At 40.1% G+C, this 17,500-nt stretch overlaps 1 protein-coding gene across 1 annotated transcript in view; it reads left to right on the top strand.

The window, feature by feature from the left end:
* Positions 1–17,500, top strand: part of COLGALT2 (collagen beta(1-O)galactosyltransferase 2) — a 1,144,817-nt gene that overhangs the window by 515,215 nt on the left and 612,102 nt on the right. The window contains exon 2 of the mRNA XM_044085299.1: positions 17,451–17,500. This exon is cut by the window's right edge and continues 61 nt beyond it. Within this exon, the coding sequence (XP_043941234.1) occupies positions 17,451–17,500 (50 nt within the window). The remainder of the gene's footprint in view (positions 1–17,450) is intronic.

Here is a 17,500-nt window from a genome sequence, read left to right as displayed (position 1 = left end):
TTATAAATCTAAAACAAAAGTCCAAAAATAAATACAGTTCAAGTCTCACTTCAAGCACGATCACATATATTAAACATCTGCATGTACACACAGCAGTTAATGCCTGCATAAGTCTTGTTTTACCAAATTAGGATAACATTTGAAGAATAAATACACTGCACGCTAAAACACAAGCATGGCCTTTTCCTGCAAATATTCCTACATACACCCAAAAAAGGAAAGCTGTACCATATTGTAAAATAAACAAAACAGGGGAAACTGGAGCTGTACAGTGCCATAGTCTGTAGTAAAACATAGTGCAAATGAAAGCTCAGGTAGGAAAGGTCCATGGCAGAGAGCTAACTTAAAGCAAAAGTAGCACAAGTAGCCATTGGACTGCATCGTGTACCCTTCCAGCCTGTTCAGAAATCATTTCAGTGCAGCACATAAATCAGGTCCTACTGAGATGTGCACATTTTTGGCTACTAATATGTCCAGATGAGATTCATTCTGAAGTAAAAACTAAACACTGCACCTTTTGCAAAAGGTCAAATACATATGGGGGTACATCACCATGGACAGTGTACAGAACGCAAAGACTGAAATGGTATGTGATGGTTATAACGTGTTCACATACACCATACTTCTCACCATGATCTGGTAGACTAACTTGTCTAAGTGCCTGCCTATATACATTTTTATTTTGGAGGTGAACCACATCACAAACCTTCGGAGGACATCTACATGGTTTTCCTGGGTCTATATTAGAACATCGAAGTCCTGAAACTTCGAATGTTCTAATATCGACCCCTATTCTGCGAATGTTGAAAATAGTGAAGCTGCAGAACACCTAATTTTTTCCTAGGGAAAGAATTCAGTTGGCCGTTTCTGTGGCTTCACTATTTTCAGCATTGTGGTGGAAAGTTACGGGTCGGGTTCAGGTAAGTGTGCGATTGTATGGACGTGAGGGTTAGGGCATGGGTTAGGTGAGTTAGGGTTAGGGTGCAGGTCAGGTAAGTGTGCGATTGTGACGGACATTAGGGTTAGGGTGGGGTAGGTGAGTTAGGGTTAGGGCGTGGGTGAGGTGAGTGTGCGATAGTGACGGACCTTAGGGTTAGGGTTTGAGTTAAGGTAAGTGGATAGATAGTAGTGTATGTACAGTTTAGTGTAGGGTTAGATGTAGGATTTTAAGTGTATGTGTGTGGATTGCTGTTTTGTTGGTGTGCTTATGTTGTGTGTATGTGTTTTGGAACAGCAAATTTTTTCCCTGAGAAAAAATACGCTGTTCTGCATGTTCGATATTTTAAGCGTTCGCTGAATAGGGGTCAATATTAGAAAATCCGACGTTTTAAAACTTTGGTGTTCTAATATAGCCTGTTTTCCTCATGGGTGATGATTTGTAACAGCTCAAGCAATCCAGTGTTCCTTGTCTTGCATGTAGCCCCTAAATGCATATGCAACCTTTCTAAACTGTTCTGCATCCAGAGAAGTGGGATGCTGCTGATAGTCTTTCAACTGGCCATAAGGCTGATGGAAATGCAGGGTGCAAACTATGCTAACATATGTGTTATAACAAAGATGGGGGTGTCCCTGTATGAGTTAGCGAGGAACTATTTGATGAAGAGGCTTTCTTCCTTGGAGCAGTGCTCCTGAAGTAGCTGGAGGGTAGGCCAAATTGTATCAGGGGGGTGCAGACACAAACTGAAGTGCAGGGTATGCAGTATATTTCATGCACAGCCCTAGCTTGTAGATCTGGCATCAGAATATCTATTCAAGGTGATAAATATCATAGGCTGTGATGTCACAGAAAGCTATAATCTGAACAATCACAGCTGCCCCTGCTGAGTCAAGCACTACAAACTCTATTCAAGGTAATAAATACCACAGATCGTGATGTCACAGAAAGTTGTAATCTGACCAATCACAGCTGCCCCTGCTGAGTCAAGCACTACAAACTGTGACCATTGATGATTCAGGACTCTTCAGCTGTTTGTAAGTGTCAAGTATTCATTCTCACTATGCTGACTTTTACAACCAATAGGATAGAAAACTAAGGGTCCACACCTGGCATTGTCCCCTGATTCTAGTTAACCATGTATGTGTACCACTACCAATACACAACAATATGCTCATGTTGGGACGAATGTCTCATACATTATCCTCATGAGGCTACCAGGCAGGAGAGATTATCTTGTCTGGTAAGCAGGTAAAGTTGAGGATTTAATGTTAATAAATGACTAAGCACCATTAAGTAAAACGAAATACCTTTAATGCAACAAAATAAAAACTGCCAGCTCTTATGAAAAATGTCTTCCTCATCTGTCTTTCTTTTCCATAACATAAATGATCCTTTTCATGATGGTAAGTGCTTCTTAGTAGCGTCCAGTGTCCAGTCTAGCTAAATGTCTTTGTCTCAGTGACCATCTCTTTCTTTCTACCCCTCCTAATCAGTTGTTGTAGTGGCCCTCTCCATAGGTTGGTGCCGGACTGTCTGTCCACACTGGGCATCTATCTGAATACAATGGTCGATTACAGCTGCTGGAATATCAGCAGACAATTTCCTCCATCTGAATTGTTTCCATAAGATGAACAGATTCCACTTTATCTGGGGCTGAGGAATGGTGGTGGGCTGTAACTTTAACAGGCTGCCTCTCCCTCTTATATCCCACCTGTGAAAGTTGTATGCCTGTATTTAGATGTGCATTTTTACATGCCACAGTTAGCTGCTCTTACATGAGAAGAGTGTTAGCAATGTATTATTAAAATGGACTTCTCATGCTGCCATAACACAGTCTTGCGTGTCTGGCATGTGGTGCTGCTGCCATGTCTTGATTTTCCTTCTCTGTGAATAACATACTGGGTGCATCAGATCCTCAGTAACTCGTACTTTATTCACTGTGTCAGCAGCAGAGGTTTGTTCACTTCCCCAAATGCTAGCTGACATAGGAAGGAGAACTAGCATTTCCTAGAAAAGCCACAATGATGGGAAGAGTGTGTGTGGCCATTAGGAGCAATAGGCGACTTGACAACACGGTTTGTTTCGAATCAGAAGTTTGTTTGTCTGGTGCGAAACACTCGCCATCTTATAGCAGAAGAATCAGCTGTTGCACAATGCCCTGTTTTGGCAAGTGTCAGCGTGCTTTACTGTAGGCAGAAACATCAGTTGTTGCACAATGCTCTATTTTGGCAAGTGTCAGCGTGCTTTACTCTAGGCAGAAGCATCAGCTGTTGCACAATGCTCTGTTTTAGCAAGTGTCAGCATGCTTTACTCTAGGCAGAAGCATCAGCTGTTGCACAGTGCTCTGTTTTGGCAAGTGTCAGCATGCTTTACTCTAGGCAGAAGCATCATCTGTTGCACAGTGCTCTGTTTTGGCAGGTGTCAGTGTGCTTTACTCTAGGCAGAAGCATCAGCTGTTGTACAGTGCTCTGTTTTGGCAAGTGTCAGCGGGCTTTACTCTAGGCAGAAGCATCAGCTGTTGCACAATGCTCTATTTTGGCAAGTGTCAGCGTGCTTTACTCTAGGTAGAAGCATCAGTTGTTGCACAATGCTCTGTTTTGGCAAGTGTCAGCGTGCTTTACTCTAGGCAGAAGCATCAGCTGTTGCACAATGCTCTGTTTTAGCAAGTGTCAGCGTGCTTTACTCTAGGCAGAAGCATCAGCTGTTGCACACTGCTCTGTTTTGGCAAGTGTCAGCATGCTTTACTCTAGGCAGAAGCATCATCTGTTGCACAGTGCTCTGTTTTGGCAGATGTCAGCGTGCTCTACTCTAGGCAGAAGCATCAGCTGTTGCACAGTGCTCTGTTTTGGCAAGTGTCAGCGTGCTTTACTCTAGGCAGAAGCATCAGCTATTGCACAACGCTCTGTTTTGGCAAATGTCAGCGTGCTTTACTCTAGGCAGGAGCATCAGCTGTTGCACAATGCTCTGTTTTGGGCCATCTTACAGCAGAAGCATCAGCTGTTGCACAACGCCCTGTTTTGGCAAGTGTCAGCATGCTTTACTCTAGACAGAAGCATCAACTGTTGCACAACGCTCTGTTTTGGCAAGTGTCAGCGTGCTTTACTCTAGGCAGAAGCATCAGCTGTTGCACAACGCTCTGTTTTGGCAAGTGTCAGTGTGCTTTACTCTAGGCAGAAGTATCAGCTGTTGCACAACGCTCTGTTTTGGCAAGTGTCAGCGTGCTTTACTCTAGGCAGAAGTATCAGCTGTTGTACAACGCTCTGTTTTGGCAAGTGTCAGCATGCTTTACTCTAGGCAGAAGCATCAGCTGTTGCACAACACTCTGTTTTGGCAAGTGTCAGAGTGCTTTACTCTAGGCAGAAGTATCAGCTGTTGCACAACGCTCTGTTTTGGCAAGTGTCAGCATGCTTTACTCTAGGCAGAAGCATCAGCTGTTGCACAATGCTGGGTTTTGGCCAGTGTCAGCATGCTTTACTCTAGTGCATGGAAACGTGACATTGCAGTCACAGCCTACAAGGCTTGTATTCATGCAGCATCAGAAGCACATCATTTTAACATGGCCTTTTTCCCATTTAACTTTAGCCTTGTAGCTCTTTACTTATTTGATTTTGCAAGTGTACCTGTGCATATTTATTGTGCTTTTTACTGTCTTGTTGTGGTTGCTAGCACAGTAATTTATAAGTACAATTTTCTACACGAAATACAAAGGTACCCATGCAGTATTACTGCTGTTTTAGAGTACGTGACCAACAGTAGCACAGAAATGGACTATCATTTGTTTTTTGACTGGAAAAGGATGTGAGGGAGCTTGTTTGCACCATCATTACTGTTCATTAATGAATCTGCTTTCTGAAACCATTTATGTGGTTTATAACATTTGTAAACTGAAAACACAGACTGAATTTCAATGTGTTTTGAATAGAAAGCCCTTTATGGAATTTTCCAATGCCAGATGTAAGGATTCTGGACATGGCCATGTCTTATTGAAGAAAGCTGCTGTTAGAAAAAGAGAATGGTAAAGATGGAAATATTACCTGAAATATATATTGAAAGAGATTGCATCAAAGGCTGTTTGACAAGAGTAAGGCCTGAGCCCTATCAACTGGGGAGAAAACACTGAGGAACTGTTGAATACCAGAAAAGCAACCATAGCGATATCAGTAATGACATCCTTCTATGCCTGCCTTCTACATATCAGTAATGACATCCTTCTATGCCTGCCCTCTACATATCAGTAATGACATCCTTCTATGTCTGCCTTCTACATATCAGTAATGACATCCTTCTATGCCTGCCTTCTACATATCAGTAATGATATCCTTCTATGCCTGCCTTCTACATATCAATAACAACATCCTTCTATGCCTGCTTTCTACATAGCAGTAATGATATCCTTCTATGCCTGCCTTCTACATATCAATAACGACATCCTTCTATGCATGCCTTCTACATATCAGTAATGACATCTTTCTATGCCTGCCTTCTACATATCAATAATGACATCCTTCTATGCCTGCCTTCTACATATCTGTAATGACATCCTTCTATGCCTGCCTTCTACATATCAATAACAACATCCTTCTATGCTTGCCTTCTACATATCAGTAATGACATCCTTCTATGACTGCCTTCTACATATCAATAACGACATCCTTCTATGCCTGCCTTCTACATATCAATAACGACATCCTTCTATGTCTGTCTTCTACATATCAGTAATGACATCCTTCTATGTCTGTCTTCTACATATCAGTAATGACATCCTTCTATGCCTGCCTTATACATATCAATAACGACATCCTTCTATGCCTGCCTTCTACATATCAATAATGACATCCTTCTATGCCTGCCTTCTACATATCAATAACGACATCCTTCTATGTCTGTCTTCTACATATAAGTAATGACATCCTTCTATGCCTGCCTTTTACATATCAATAACAACATCCTTCTATGCCTGCCTTCTACATATCAATAATGACATCCTTCTATGTCTGCCTTCTACATACCAGTAATGACATCCTTCTATGCCTGCCTTCTACATATCAATAACGACATCCTTCTATGTCTGTCTTCTACATATCAGTAATGACATCCTTCTATGCCTGCCTTCTACATATCAATAACGACATCCTTCTATGCCTGCCTTCTACATATCAGTAACGACATCCTTCTATGCCTGCCTTCTACATATCAATAATGACATCCTTCTATGCCTGCCTTCTGCATATCAATAACGACATCCTTCTTTGCCTGCCTTCTATATATCAATAACGACATCCTTCTATGTCTGTCTTCTACATATCAGCAGTGATATCCTTCTATGCCTGCCTTTTAAATATCAATAATGACATCCTTCTATGCCTGCCTTCTACATATCAATAACGACATCCTTCTTTGCCTGCCTTCTATATATCAATAACGACATCCTTCTATGTCTGTCTTCTACATATCAGCAATGATATCCTTCTATGCCTGCCTTTTAAATATCAATAATGACATCCTTCGATGCCTGCCTTCTACATATCAATAACGACATCCTTCTTTGCCTGCCTTCTATATATCAATAATGACATCCTTCTATGCCTGCTTTCTACATATCAATAACGACATAATTCTATGCCTGTCTTCTACATATCAATAACGACATCCTTCTATGCCTGTCTTCTATATATCAATAATGACATCCTTCTATGCCTGCCTTCTATATATCAGTAATGACATCCTTCTATGCCTGCCTTCTACATATCAATAACGACATCCTCCTATGCCTGCCTTCTACATATCAATAACGACATCCTTCTTTGCCTGCCTTCTATATATCAATAATGACATCCTTCTATGCCTGCCTTCTACATATCAATAATGACATCCTTCTATGCCTGTCTTCTACATATCAATAATGACATCCTTCTATGCCTGCCTTCTATATATCAATAATGACATCCTTCTATGCCTGCCTTCTATATATCAGTAATGACATCCTTCTATGCCTGCCTTCTACATATCAATAATGACATCCTTCTATGCCTGCCGTCTATATATAAGTAATGACATCCTTCTATGCATGCCTTCTATACATCAATAATGACATCCTTCTATGCCTGCCTTCTACATATCAGTAACAACATCCTCTATGCCTGCCTTCTACATATCAATAATGACATCCTTCTATGCCTGCCTTCTACAATATCAATAACGACATTCTGCTATGCCTGCCTTCTACATATTTATTTATTTATTTGCAGTTGGTTTACCAGGATAGTCCATTGGGCCAAGATTAACCCGTTTTCAATGGAGTCCTGGGGAGAAAAGCTCCAGTAACAAGTTACACTAGGTTATACATTAAAAATGACAAAGTTTACAGTAAACTAGTTACACTAGGTTATACATATATATAGATTACAAAGTTTACAAGTGAACAACAAGTAAGTATAGTTCTAGAAACCAGGTTAAAATAGGCTTTTGGTTAAGATATAAAAATTTACAAGTGATACAATTTAGTGTGAGACAAGAGTTCTAGTATATAAAGGTACAATTTAGAGAGGGTGCAAAGTTAGTACAAGCTTGAGAGAGATGTTAGTACAAGCCGAGAGAGATTGTGGTAGGAGAGGTAGGATGGATGTGACCAGAGAGGTGGACAATGTTTAGTTGTGGAGATTATGTTGGGAGAGAACAGGAGCATTCCCACTGGGATAAAAGGTGGGAACAGGAGCATTCCCACTGGGATAAAAGGTGGGAACAGGAGCATTCCCACTGAGATAAAAGGTAAGAGTGAAGAGATTTTTTGAATGTAGAGGGATTGGAGATGGTATGAATGAGTGGTGGAAGAGCGTTCCATAGACGAGCTCGACTGTAGGATAGGAGTTTTTTCCCAGAGGGACGACTTGGTTTATATAATTCTATTAGATTTTGGTTGTTAGATCTTAGTGTTTGGTTAGGTAGATGCATTTTAAAAGTAGAGGATAGGGATGGACAAAGTGAGGGGTTGAAAATGAGTTTATGTGCAAGAGTTAGTTGAGTATAGGTGAGATGGTTGGATAGTTCTAGCCATTTTAGTTTGTGGAGGGAAGAGCAGTGGTGACTAGAGGACTTGTGGCTAGTAGCGAATTTAGCTATTTTGTTGTAGCATGTGGAGAGTTGAGTTTTAAGGGAAGACTGAAGGTTAGTCAAGAGTGGAGCTCCATAGAGAAGGGAGGGAATAAGAAATGAGGTAGCGAGAGTGATTTTGGTGGATGGTGTGAGATAGCGATTTTGTCGGTACAGCATACCTAATTTTTGATGTGTTTTAGGTGGGAGTTGAATTTGAGTTTATTATCAATTTGTACCCCAAGTAATTTAGTCTCAGTTACCAATTCCAAAGCTGTGTTGTTATGACTAGTGATAGAAGAAGTGTTAGAATGGATAGAGGTGTTTTTAGTGGGAGTGAAAATCATTAGCTTAGTTTTAGAGGCATTTAGTGCTAGGTGATTGTGATTCATCAATTGTTCTGTGATAGAGAATGCGTCTTGTGTTAGCTTTTGTAGTATGGGAAGGGATGTTGCAGAGCAGATAATAGTGGAATCATCCGCATATTGAATGCTATTTGAGAAAGGGATAGAGTTATGGAAGTCATTTATGAATATATTGAAGAGGAGAGGACCTAATATGGAACCTTGGGGAACTCCTGTTGGGGTAGTAAGGAAGGAAGAGGTGGCCTTTTTCCATCTGACAGATTGGTATCTATTGGATAAGTAACTGGAGAACCAATTTAAAGAGGAGGGAGATAGGTTGAGTTGGGAGAGTTTAGTTAGAAGAAGTTTGTGAGAGATAGTATCAAAGGCTTTACAGAGGTCAAGTAGAAGGGTCGAGACAATGTGTCCAGAGTCACGGGCTTTATTTACGATTTCCAGGAAGGAGAGTAGGGCTGTCATAGTACTATGACCAGGTCTAAAACCGTGTTGTGTTGGAGTTAATAGGTTATTGTCTATGAGATATGGTAGGATTTGTTGTTGGATACATTTTTCTAGGATTTTAGAGATGGGTGATAAGATGGCTATGGGACGAAAATTAGTTGTGTTGCTATTTTTGCCACCCTTATGTAAGGATATGATATAAGCCTTTTTCCAAATTTGGGGTACTATGGATTCTTGTATAGAGCGGTTGATTAGAATACTAATGGGGTAGGCAATGGATTCTGCGGCTATACTAAGAAAATATGATGGTAAGTTGTCTGGGGCGTTGCAGCATGGCTTAAGCTTCTGAAGGAATTATTTAATGGTGGACATGGGAATAGGTTGTAGAGAAAAAGGAGAGAGAGGGAAAGGGAGGGTATTACAGGAAGGTGGTTGATGACAAGGAGAGAGTGAGGATGTTGGAGAAGAGGTAAGGGAGTAATTAGAGGAAGATGAGGGTGAGGTGATGGGGGCGGTGTTGTTAGAGAATGTCGAAGTTAGCTTTGAAATAGAGTTGATGAAAAAGGAATTAAATTGTGAAGCTAAGTCTATGTCAGGAGCATTAAGGTCTGGGCTGGGGTTGTCAGTTTTGCCTGGACTGAGAAGGGTAGCGACTCCTTTCCAGAATTTCTGTGGGTTTGTTGTGTTGTTGTTTTGGAGTTTAGAGAAGTAATTTTGTCGGTCAGTGGTAATAAGCTTTTTTACTGTATTTCTAAGTGTTTTATATTCATTTAGATGTAGGGGAGACTTATTTTTTTGGTAAGAAGTCCAAACTTTATCTCTGTGTTTCATGGTTATGAGAGTAGTTTTTGTTAGCCGAGGGGCAGTTTTGGTTTTTATTCTCTTAGTCTGTAAGGGGGTGTGAATGTCAAGGATTTTTAAGAAGGGTGAATTGAAGTGAGCAACAGCATTATCTAAGGGTAGAGTTTTTAAGGTGTTCCAATTTATTGATTTAAGGGAATCAGTGAAGGTTGTGGGATTTAAATTTTTCTGGTTACGAAAAGTAATGAAATTATGTGTTTGGAGTATGGGTGAAGAGAGTCGATATGTGTAAATTGGTAGATGGTCACCAAGTGGGTCTGGGAGGGTGCCATTATCAGAATAATGCTGAGGGTGGGAGACTAAGATCCAGTCAAGTATGCTACCATTGGATAAGTTTTTTGAGGGGTGGGTTGTGGAGTTAATAAGCTGTGAGAAGTTGCAAAGGTTGATATTTAGTGGATTTGTGGGAGCTTGGATGGAGGCCCAATTGATATTCATGTCTCCCAAGACTATTATTTCATTTGAAATGTTTGTAGAGAGCCAAAGTAGGATATCTTCAAGTATTGTGATATTATCGCCAGGGGGAATGTAGAGGGAGGCTATGCATATGTGTTTGTGTATATTAACCTGAAATAATGCTAGGAGTATTTCAGCATTATTGAAGTGGGGAATAGGTTTGTTATATGGGGTAACAGACAAGGAGGATGAGTATAGGAGAGCAACTCCACCTCCTTTTTTATGGGTTCTATCATTTCTTAAGATTGAATAGTTTGGTGGTATTATTTCAGAGTCTTTTATGTGGGGTTTTAGCCATGTTTCAGAGGTTTGATGTGAGTAAGCCATGCATGGAGATTTAGGATTTTGTTCACAATGCTTTGGGAATTTAGTGAGGTAAATAGAATGGCTTTATTTGTGGTGGATGAGGTGGGTGGGCCAGGATTGGGGTGTATGTCACCTGAGAATAGTGTGGTAATTAGGTATAGGATTGGGTTGGAGAGGTATTTGGATTGTTTAAAGTATATGCTAGGCTTAATTAAGATGTTGAAGAGTTTATTAGGTGAAGTGATAGAAGTATTTTTATTCAGGGTGATAGGTTTATAAGGAAAGAGTAGATGGTTGCTGATAGTGTATAAGTGAGGAGATATTAAGATATGAGATTTTAGGGGAGGTGAGATGTGATGATTTGTTACATGAAAACATTGTGAGTGTATAGTGTGATTGGGCTGAGTAAGGTAGTGGAAGTAGGATATAGAGGGAAGTAGTAGCAACAGCATGAGTATAGATGGGGATTTGGAGAACATAATGGTGTGGAATGTTATAGATTGCAGTTATGAGATAGTGTGAAGTTACTGAGTAGAATGTGGTTGTAAAGGGGTGATGTTTAAAGTGGTTTAATAAGATATGTAAACCTTTGGAATGGGGTGGAGATTAGAAGAGTAGTTGGATATAGTTGGGGTGTCAGTGAGTGTAGTTGAAAGATGTAACCAGATAGCTGGTTTGGGTTATTATAGTTATAGGGTAAGTCGGGGGTGGGGAAGGGAGTAGGAGTTAACCAGGAGGTGGAAGTTAATTGGCTATATATTGTGGTGGGTGTGGTTATATTGGTATAAATGTAGAGGTACTGGGGGCGGGTGGGAATAGGGGGCAGGGTAGGGGAGCGGAGTGAGCCCGCAGGGCGAACGGAGCGGGTAGAGCCAAGGAAGACAGAATCAGAGTGAGAAACAATCAGTGGACTGTTTGTTGGAGAAGGTAAGTACAGGAAACAAGGGCTTTTAAGGATAGAATAGTCAAGAGGACAGAAAGGGGGAGAGAAACAGTAGAGGTTACACTTGTAGAGAATGGTAAACACGTAAGAGATGTGTGGAGTCAGGAATGGAGGAGAGAGGGTGCCATTCAGTGGTCAAATGCTAAAAGTACACCTGTAATTCTCTTAGGGAAAACAGAAAGGGCGAACGGAGCGGGTAGAGCCAAGGAAGACAGAATCAGAGCGAGAAACAATCAGTGGACTGTTTGTTGGAGAAGGTAAGTACAGGAAACAAGGGCTTTTAAGGATAGAATAGTCAAGAGGACAGAAAGGGGGAGAGAAACAGTAGAGGTTACACTTGTAGAGAATGGTAAACACGTAAGAGATGTGTGGAGTTAGGAATGGAGGAGAGAGGGTGCCATTCAGTGGTCAAATGCTAAAAGTACACCTGTAATTCTCTTAGGGAAAACAGAGGGGTTTGGCTGCTGGCTTCCTGGTCAGGGAGCGTGCTGATAACCAAGCAGGGACTAGAATACAATATCACAATGATAAGGGTTTAGCAGCAGTAACACATACTTCGTTAGTCCCTAGTATATCAATAACAACATCCTTCTATGCCTGCCTTCTACATATCAGTAATGATATCCTTCTATACCTGCCTTCTACATATCAATAACAACATCCTTCTTTGCCTGCCTTCTATATATCAATAATGACATCCGTTTATGCCTCCCTTCTACATATCAATAATGACATCCTTCTATGCCTGCCTACTAAATATCAATAATGACATTCTTCTATGCCTGCCTTCTACATATCAATAACAACATCCTTCTATGCCTGCCTTCTACATATCAGTAATGACATCCTTCTATGCCTGCCTTCTACATATCAATAACAACATCCTTTTATGTCTGCCTTCTACATATCAGTAATGACATCCTTCTATGCCTGCCTTCTACATATCAATAACAACATCCTTCTATGCCTGCCTTCTACATATCAATAACGACATCCTTCTATGCCTGCCTTCTAGTAGGCTAAATCTTCCAGTCATGTTACAGTGGTTCAGCCCAGCATACCTCTAACTGTCCCGGATTTTGTCATGTGCCTCATAAAACATCTGATTTTTTGATAGATCTCTGAGGATTGCAGTAAATCAGTAGTGCCAGACATTAGAGTTTCATATTTCTTATTGTTCAGAAAGTACATGATGATGATGCAAAATCTGCTCCTATATTAACTTTTTAGATGATTTAGATTAATATTTAATCATTGTCCCTAATTAAGGGCCTTGTTCCACCACTAAATTCTATAATAGTAATGGAAGTGGCAAACATTTTTTGGCCTCACTGGATACCTGCCATTATCAGTCAGTTGTAACTAAAACAGCACTATGTGTAAAGCAATGTATACATTTTAAGGGGCAAAGCTTTCTTAGAGTTATCTTGATGTAGCCATGTCAAGGACCAGAGCACTGTTATGTTGTTTTCTTCAGTGTCTTAAAGAACAAAAAAAAAATGTTACTGGAATTTAAGAATAAAGTAGATGTGTTAGATCAGCCGTGGCACTTTGGATAAAACATGTTTTAACATTTTTATTTGTTCCAGTAAGATGCTAATATGTGCCCCTCAGTTTAATTGTAGAATATTTACATAGTTGTGTTTATTAACAATTGATTTTATGGTCTTTGCTCTAAATAAAAGAGCCTAGGACGTTGCAGTGTGGTATTAACCTATAAAATTTTAGTCTGGAATGCCGCTACATTTCTTAACTGCAGCTGTAACTACAGAATTGCCATGCTAGTATGGGTTTAACATACAATGTCAGTAAATCTGAAATGCACACAACTAGTGAAATGCTGATCTGGAGTGATAGGTATTTTTGAACACTGGCAAGTGTTGAATGCTCATGCATAATTGAGGAATAGTTGCAAATTAATACTTAGGAATGTTTCCAGATTAGTAGTTTTATTTCCATTTAATAATTTAAAATGACAATGACATTATAATTTGCAGTTCAAAAAAAAAGAAAAAAAAAACTGTGCTCTTTCTTTTAAATACACAAATTCTTATGTTTTGTCATCAAATCAGCATATTATTTTTATGTGCCCTAAGCTAGGCCACAGTACATTAAGATATGAATTTATTAAACTATGAGTTTGCACAGTTTTTGGCAGTTAATACACTTAGTTGTGTTGCTAATAATTTTAGTGAAGAAAATGACTTATGGTACCAAATGATGGAATACTTGAAATCTGTGCAGGAACACATTTTATGCATGTTATGTATAGCTGAAATGCTTTGTGCAGCAGTAGCGTTGTTGCCTCACTGCAAGAGGCTCTCCCGTTCGATTCTCGGTGGGAGCACCTTCTGTGTGGAGTCTGCATGTCCTCCCCGTGGTAGAGTGGCATTCGAAAGACATGCATAGAATGGGCGTGCCTTCGTTGAAGGTTGGGCATCGAGCTGGCACCTCGGCACCCGTAAAAAAAAATCTACTGCCAATCATTAGCGGACCGGAGTTCCACTGTGGCGACCCCTAACCGGGAAAATCCGAAAGAAGAAGAAGAGCAACATGTATAGCTGAAATACTTTACTGTACAGCTAACCAGCAAGTATTTCAGTATTCCAGCATATTTTAGCATAGTGTTGGCTGGTCCCTTTAAGGGAATTTACCCATAAACAAGCAGTGATGTTAGAGGTGATGAGGGACTGAAGCACAGTGCCTTAGTACACAACAGATTTGTAAACTCTGTGTCTTAGGAGGGTGCCCGACACTGGTTAGTGGGGTCTATATTATATGTTCAAAGTCTGAAAACTTTGAACATTAAATAATCAAATTTAAATGTTTGAAGTTGCAAACATTGAACATATAATAAAAAAAAAAAAAAAAAAAAAAAAAAAACAGACAGCGCTTACCTGAGTAGTGTAGGCAAGGGGGCAAGCGGGGGGTGTGTGGAGGTGCAGCCCCCCCACATAGGGGGTGAAGGGGGGCTTGCCCCCCTGCCTACAGCCTTTAGTTTTGGGTTTGTTTTTTTTTTTTTTTTTATTTTAGATATGTTCGAAGTTTTATAACGTCTAACATTTAAATTTGATATTTAAACGTTCAAAGTTATAATCCTTTGAGCATATATCGACCCGGTTAGTGTTACTTTAACCAGAAGAAAAGACAGAGCTTACCTGAGTAGTGTGAGCAAGGGGGCAAGCGGGGGGTGTGGAGGTGCAGCCCCCCCCCCAAGTAAGGGGTGAAGGGGGGGCTTGCCCCCCTGCCTACAGCCCTTAGTTTTGGGTTTGTTTGTTTTTTTGTTTTTTTTATTTTAGATATGTTCGAAGTTTTATAACTTTGAACATTTAAATTAGATATTTAAACGTTCAAAGTTATAAACCTTCAAACATATGATATAGACCCGGTTAGTGTTACTTTGACCAGAAGAAAAGAAAATCCAGAGAGTATCCCTATGATGGAAGGGACCTGATCCATGACAAAAGAAGGTAGTTGTACTTACTGCTGCTTGAATAGAAGGTGAAGCTGTTTTGCTCTTCTGTATTGCTAGAATTGGACTAGAGACAACTTGGCTGTCTAGAACTCTCTATAAGTACTGATTTACTTTTTCCAGCTAAAGTTTAGAAAGAAAGACTGCATCTTAAGTATAAACATTTTCTGTACTGTGAAAAAGCCTGTCTGAAAGATAAACATATTTACATTGGACTGCAGACTGATTTGTTTGACAAGAAGTGTATTTCTTTTCTAGATTCATTTATTTGCCGATAAGTCTGACTTTTGGCTTCGTAATGAAATACCGGCACTGGAAATGCCGTGAGCTGATGTGCCAAAAAAATAAGACTTAAAATCCAGAAGAGCTAAACTCGAAGATTGTTCATCTCCTTTAAATGCCTTAATGTGGGGTCTAGCCCTCACCCCCAGATTTATATATATATTGATTCTGAGATCCCTATTCCTCAGAGAAAAGGGAATATTCTGGGAAACGGCTATTTTTGACTTAGTATATGTAAGTTATTTTTTCAGCAATTCAGTCTTTGTTTTTCGAGACAAGCTCTAGTGGGTTGTGCCATTTCAAATGGTTACCCGGACTGTTATATGACAAAGCTGACCCAGTAGTTGCTTGGTCTGTCACAAACTTTACTATATACCACTAGACATATACATACACGGATCTACTTCAGATGTTCAACATTCCAAAACGCTGACTTTCATATGGCTGAGACCATATGATCAACATTTTGAAATGTTGAACATCTCCTATGTAATGTAAAACACACAAAAACACTTCACTAACTGCGTTTAGCAGGGGGGTGAGCCCCCCTGCACTCCCACAACCCCTGGTACTTAAATATTCCTGCTCCGAGATTGCACTACACTGCAGAAGAGGGAACTCTCCCGGTTCTGCACTGTATAGGGATCTTCGCTATACATGTTCAACATTTCAAAATGTCGATCATATGGTCTCGGCCATATGAATGTTGGTGTTTTGACATTTCGAACATATCAAATAGAACCACATACACACATATTTGTATGTATAAGACTGTGGTAGGATCATAGGTTAATATTAGGCTAGCTGGCCTTGCAGGCCATTTTAATCCTAGTCAGTTTCTCCTTTGATGTTTGAATTAACCTATCCCATGTAGTGTTTTTATTTATTTATTCTTTGTTGATCAGATTAATCGCACTAGGCCTGTAGCCTCTTTTCAGGTGACACCTAAGGTGGTATTTATACTGCAGGGGGAAATTTGGCCAGATCATTGGGGAATTTCCCTTACTCTTTGCAATAGGTGCTGTGGGATCTTTTACATCTACTTGGGTTACCACTAACTCAAGTAGATGGGACTTTGGTTTAACATCTTATCTGAAGGACAACACAGTCAGGAATGCAGCACCCCCCCTCTTATACTGCACTGCAGGGTGAATAATCAGTCTCCCCGATGTGGCAAATGAACCTAAAGCCTTGTGCATCAAAGGTGAGTGTGCTATCTGTTGCACCACTGACGCTGGTGTTAGATTGACCTTAGCCATCCGATAACAGCTAATTATATATTAACCCCCCCCAGGTGAGAACTAATTATATATTAACCCCCCAGGTGAGAATAATGAAGGTCTTACCATAAATAATTGTGGGGACCCATATGAGAGCTAAAGCATTAGGAGGTGCCTCTTTCCCCTATTACTGCAGGGGCAGTTCTGGGATAATTGTTCTATTACCCTTCCATAGATCCAAGTTGCACTTGAATATGGACAGGGATGAGATTTGTCTTACATGGATGGGGAGTTTGTACCAGAGCAGTGGTGCCCTCTGCGAGGTATACCTTTCCTTCCCAAACCATTCTGTTGATGTTGCTGAAGATTTTAAGCCCTGTTGCAGGAGACTTAGACCCCTGCACCAAGTATTTCTGATTCCATTTGACTTGCTGATATGCAGTAGGTCCATCAGTAATGGACCAGAAAATGCCTTGTATGCCAGACAGATGTCACCTCTTAGCAGTCTGTAGGATACATGTTTGTAGGCTATATTTCTTATGGAGAATGTTTTCAGTGTTATGAGTTTTCAGTGATATGGGGTTGATCTTATGAGATTTAGTGTTATGACACAAGCCCATCACTCATATGTGTGTGTATGTTTGTGTATGTATATATATATATAGATATGTAACATGTCTTTTGCAGTTTGTTATGCTACAGATGTCTGATATGGTTAAATAAAAATAAACAACTTACCTTTTACCCTTCATCTGTTAACTTTTTATGAAATATTGTTATCCTATTTAATGCAATTGAAAGTAATATCGCTACTCAAATGTTGCAAATCTGATGTTTGTAGATCACTTCTGCATGATAGGCTTCTGTCACTTATTGCTTTTCTACCTGTCATCACTGATCTGAAGGTAATGAGGATTTCTCTACAATGCTTTTGTTAGAGTTTTTTTGTTTCTACTGTATGCCCGGACCACAGTTTAAAAAGGGCAGTTAGGACTGGACTTGCATGATTTCACAATCAGCTGATGAATGTGTGAGTATGTGATTAGATTTTGACTTTGCTTTCTGACCTTGTTTACAGGGCTGCCACAGATCACAACACTGACAACACAACAGCTGTGATGAGGGAGT

This window comes from Protopterus annectens, chromosome 10.part0 (assembly GCF_019279795.1).
Source record: "Protopterus annectens isolate FY-2018-M chromosome 10.part0, PAN1.0, whole genome shotgun sequence".
NCBI lineage: Eukaryota > Metazoa > Chordata > Ceratodontiformes > Protopteridae > Protopterus > Protopterus annectens.
Note: the sequence above shows the minus strand (reverse complement) of the source record. Positions and strands in the feature narration are given on the sequence as shown.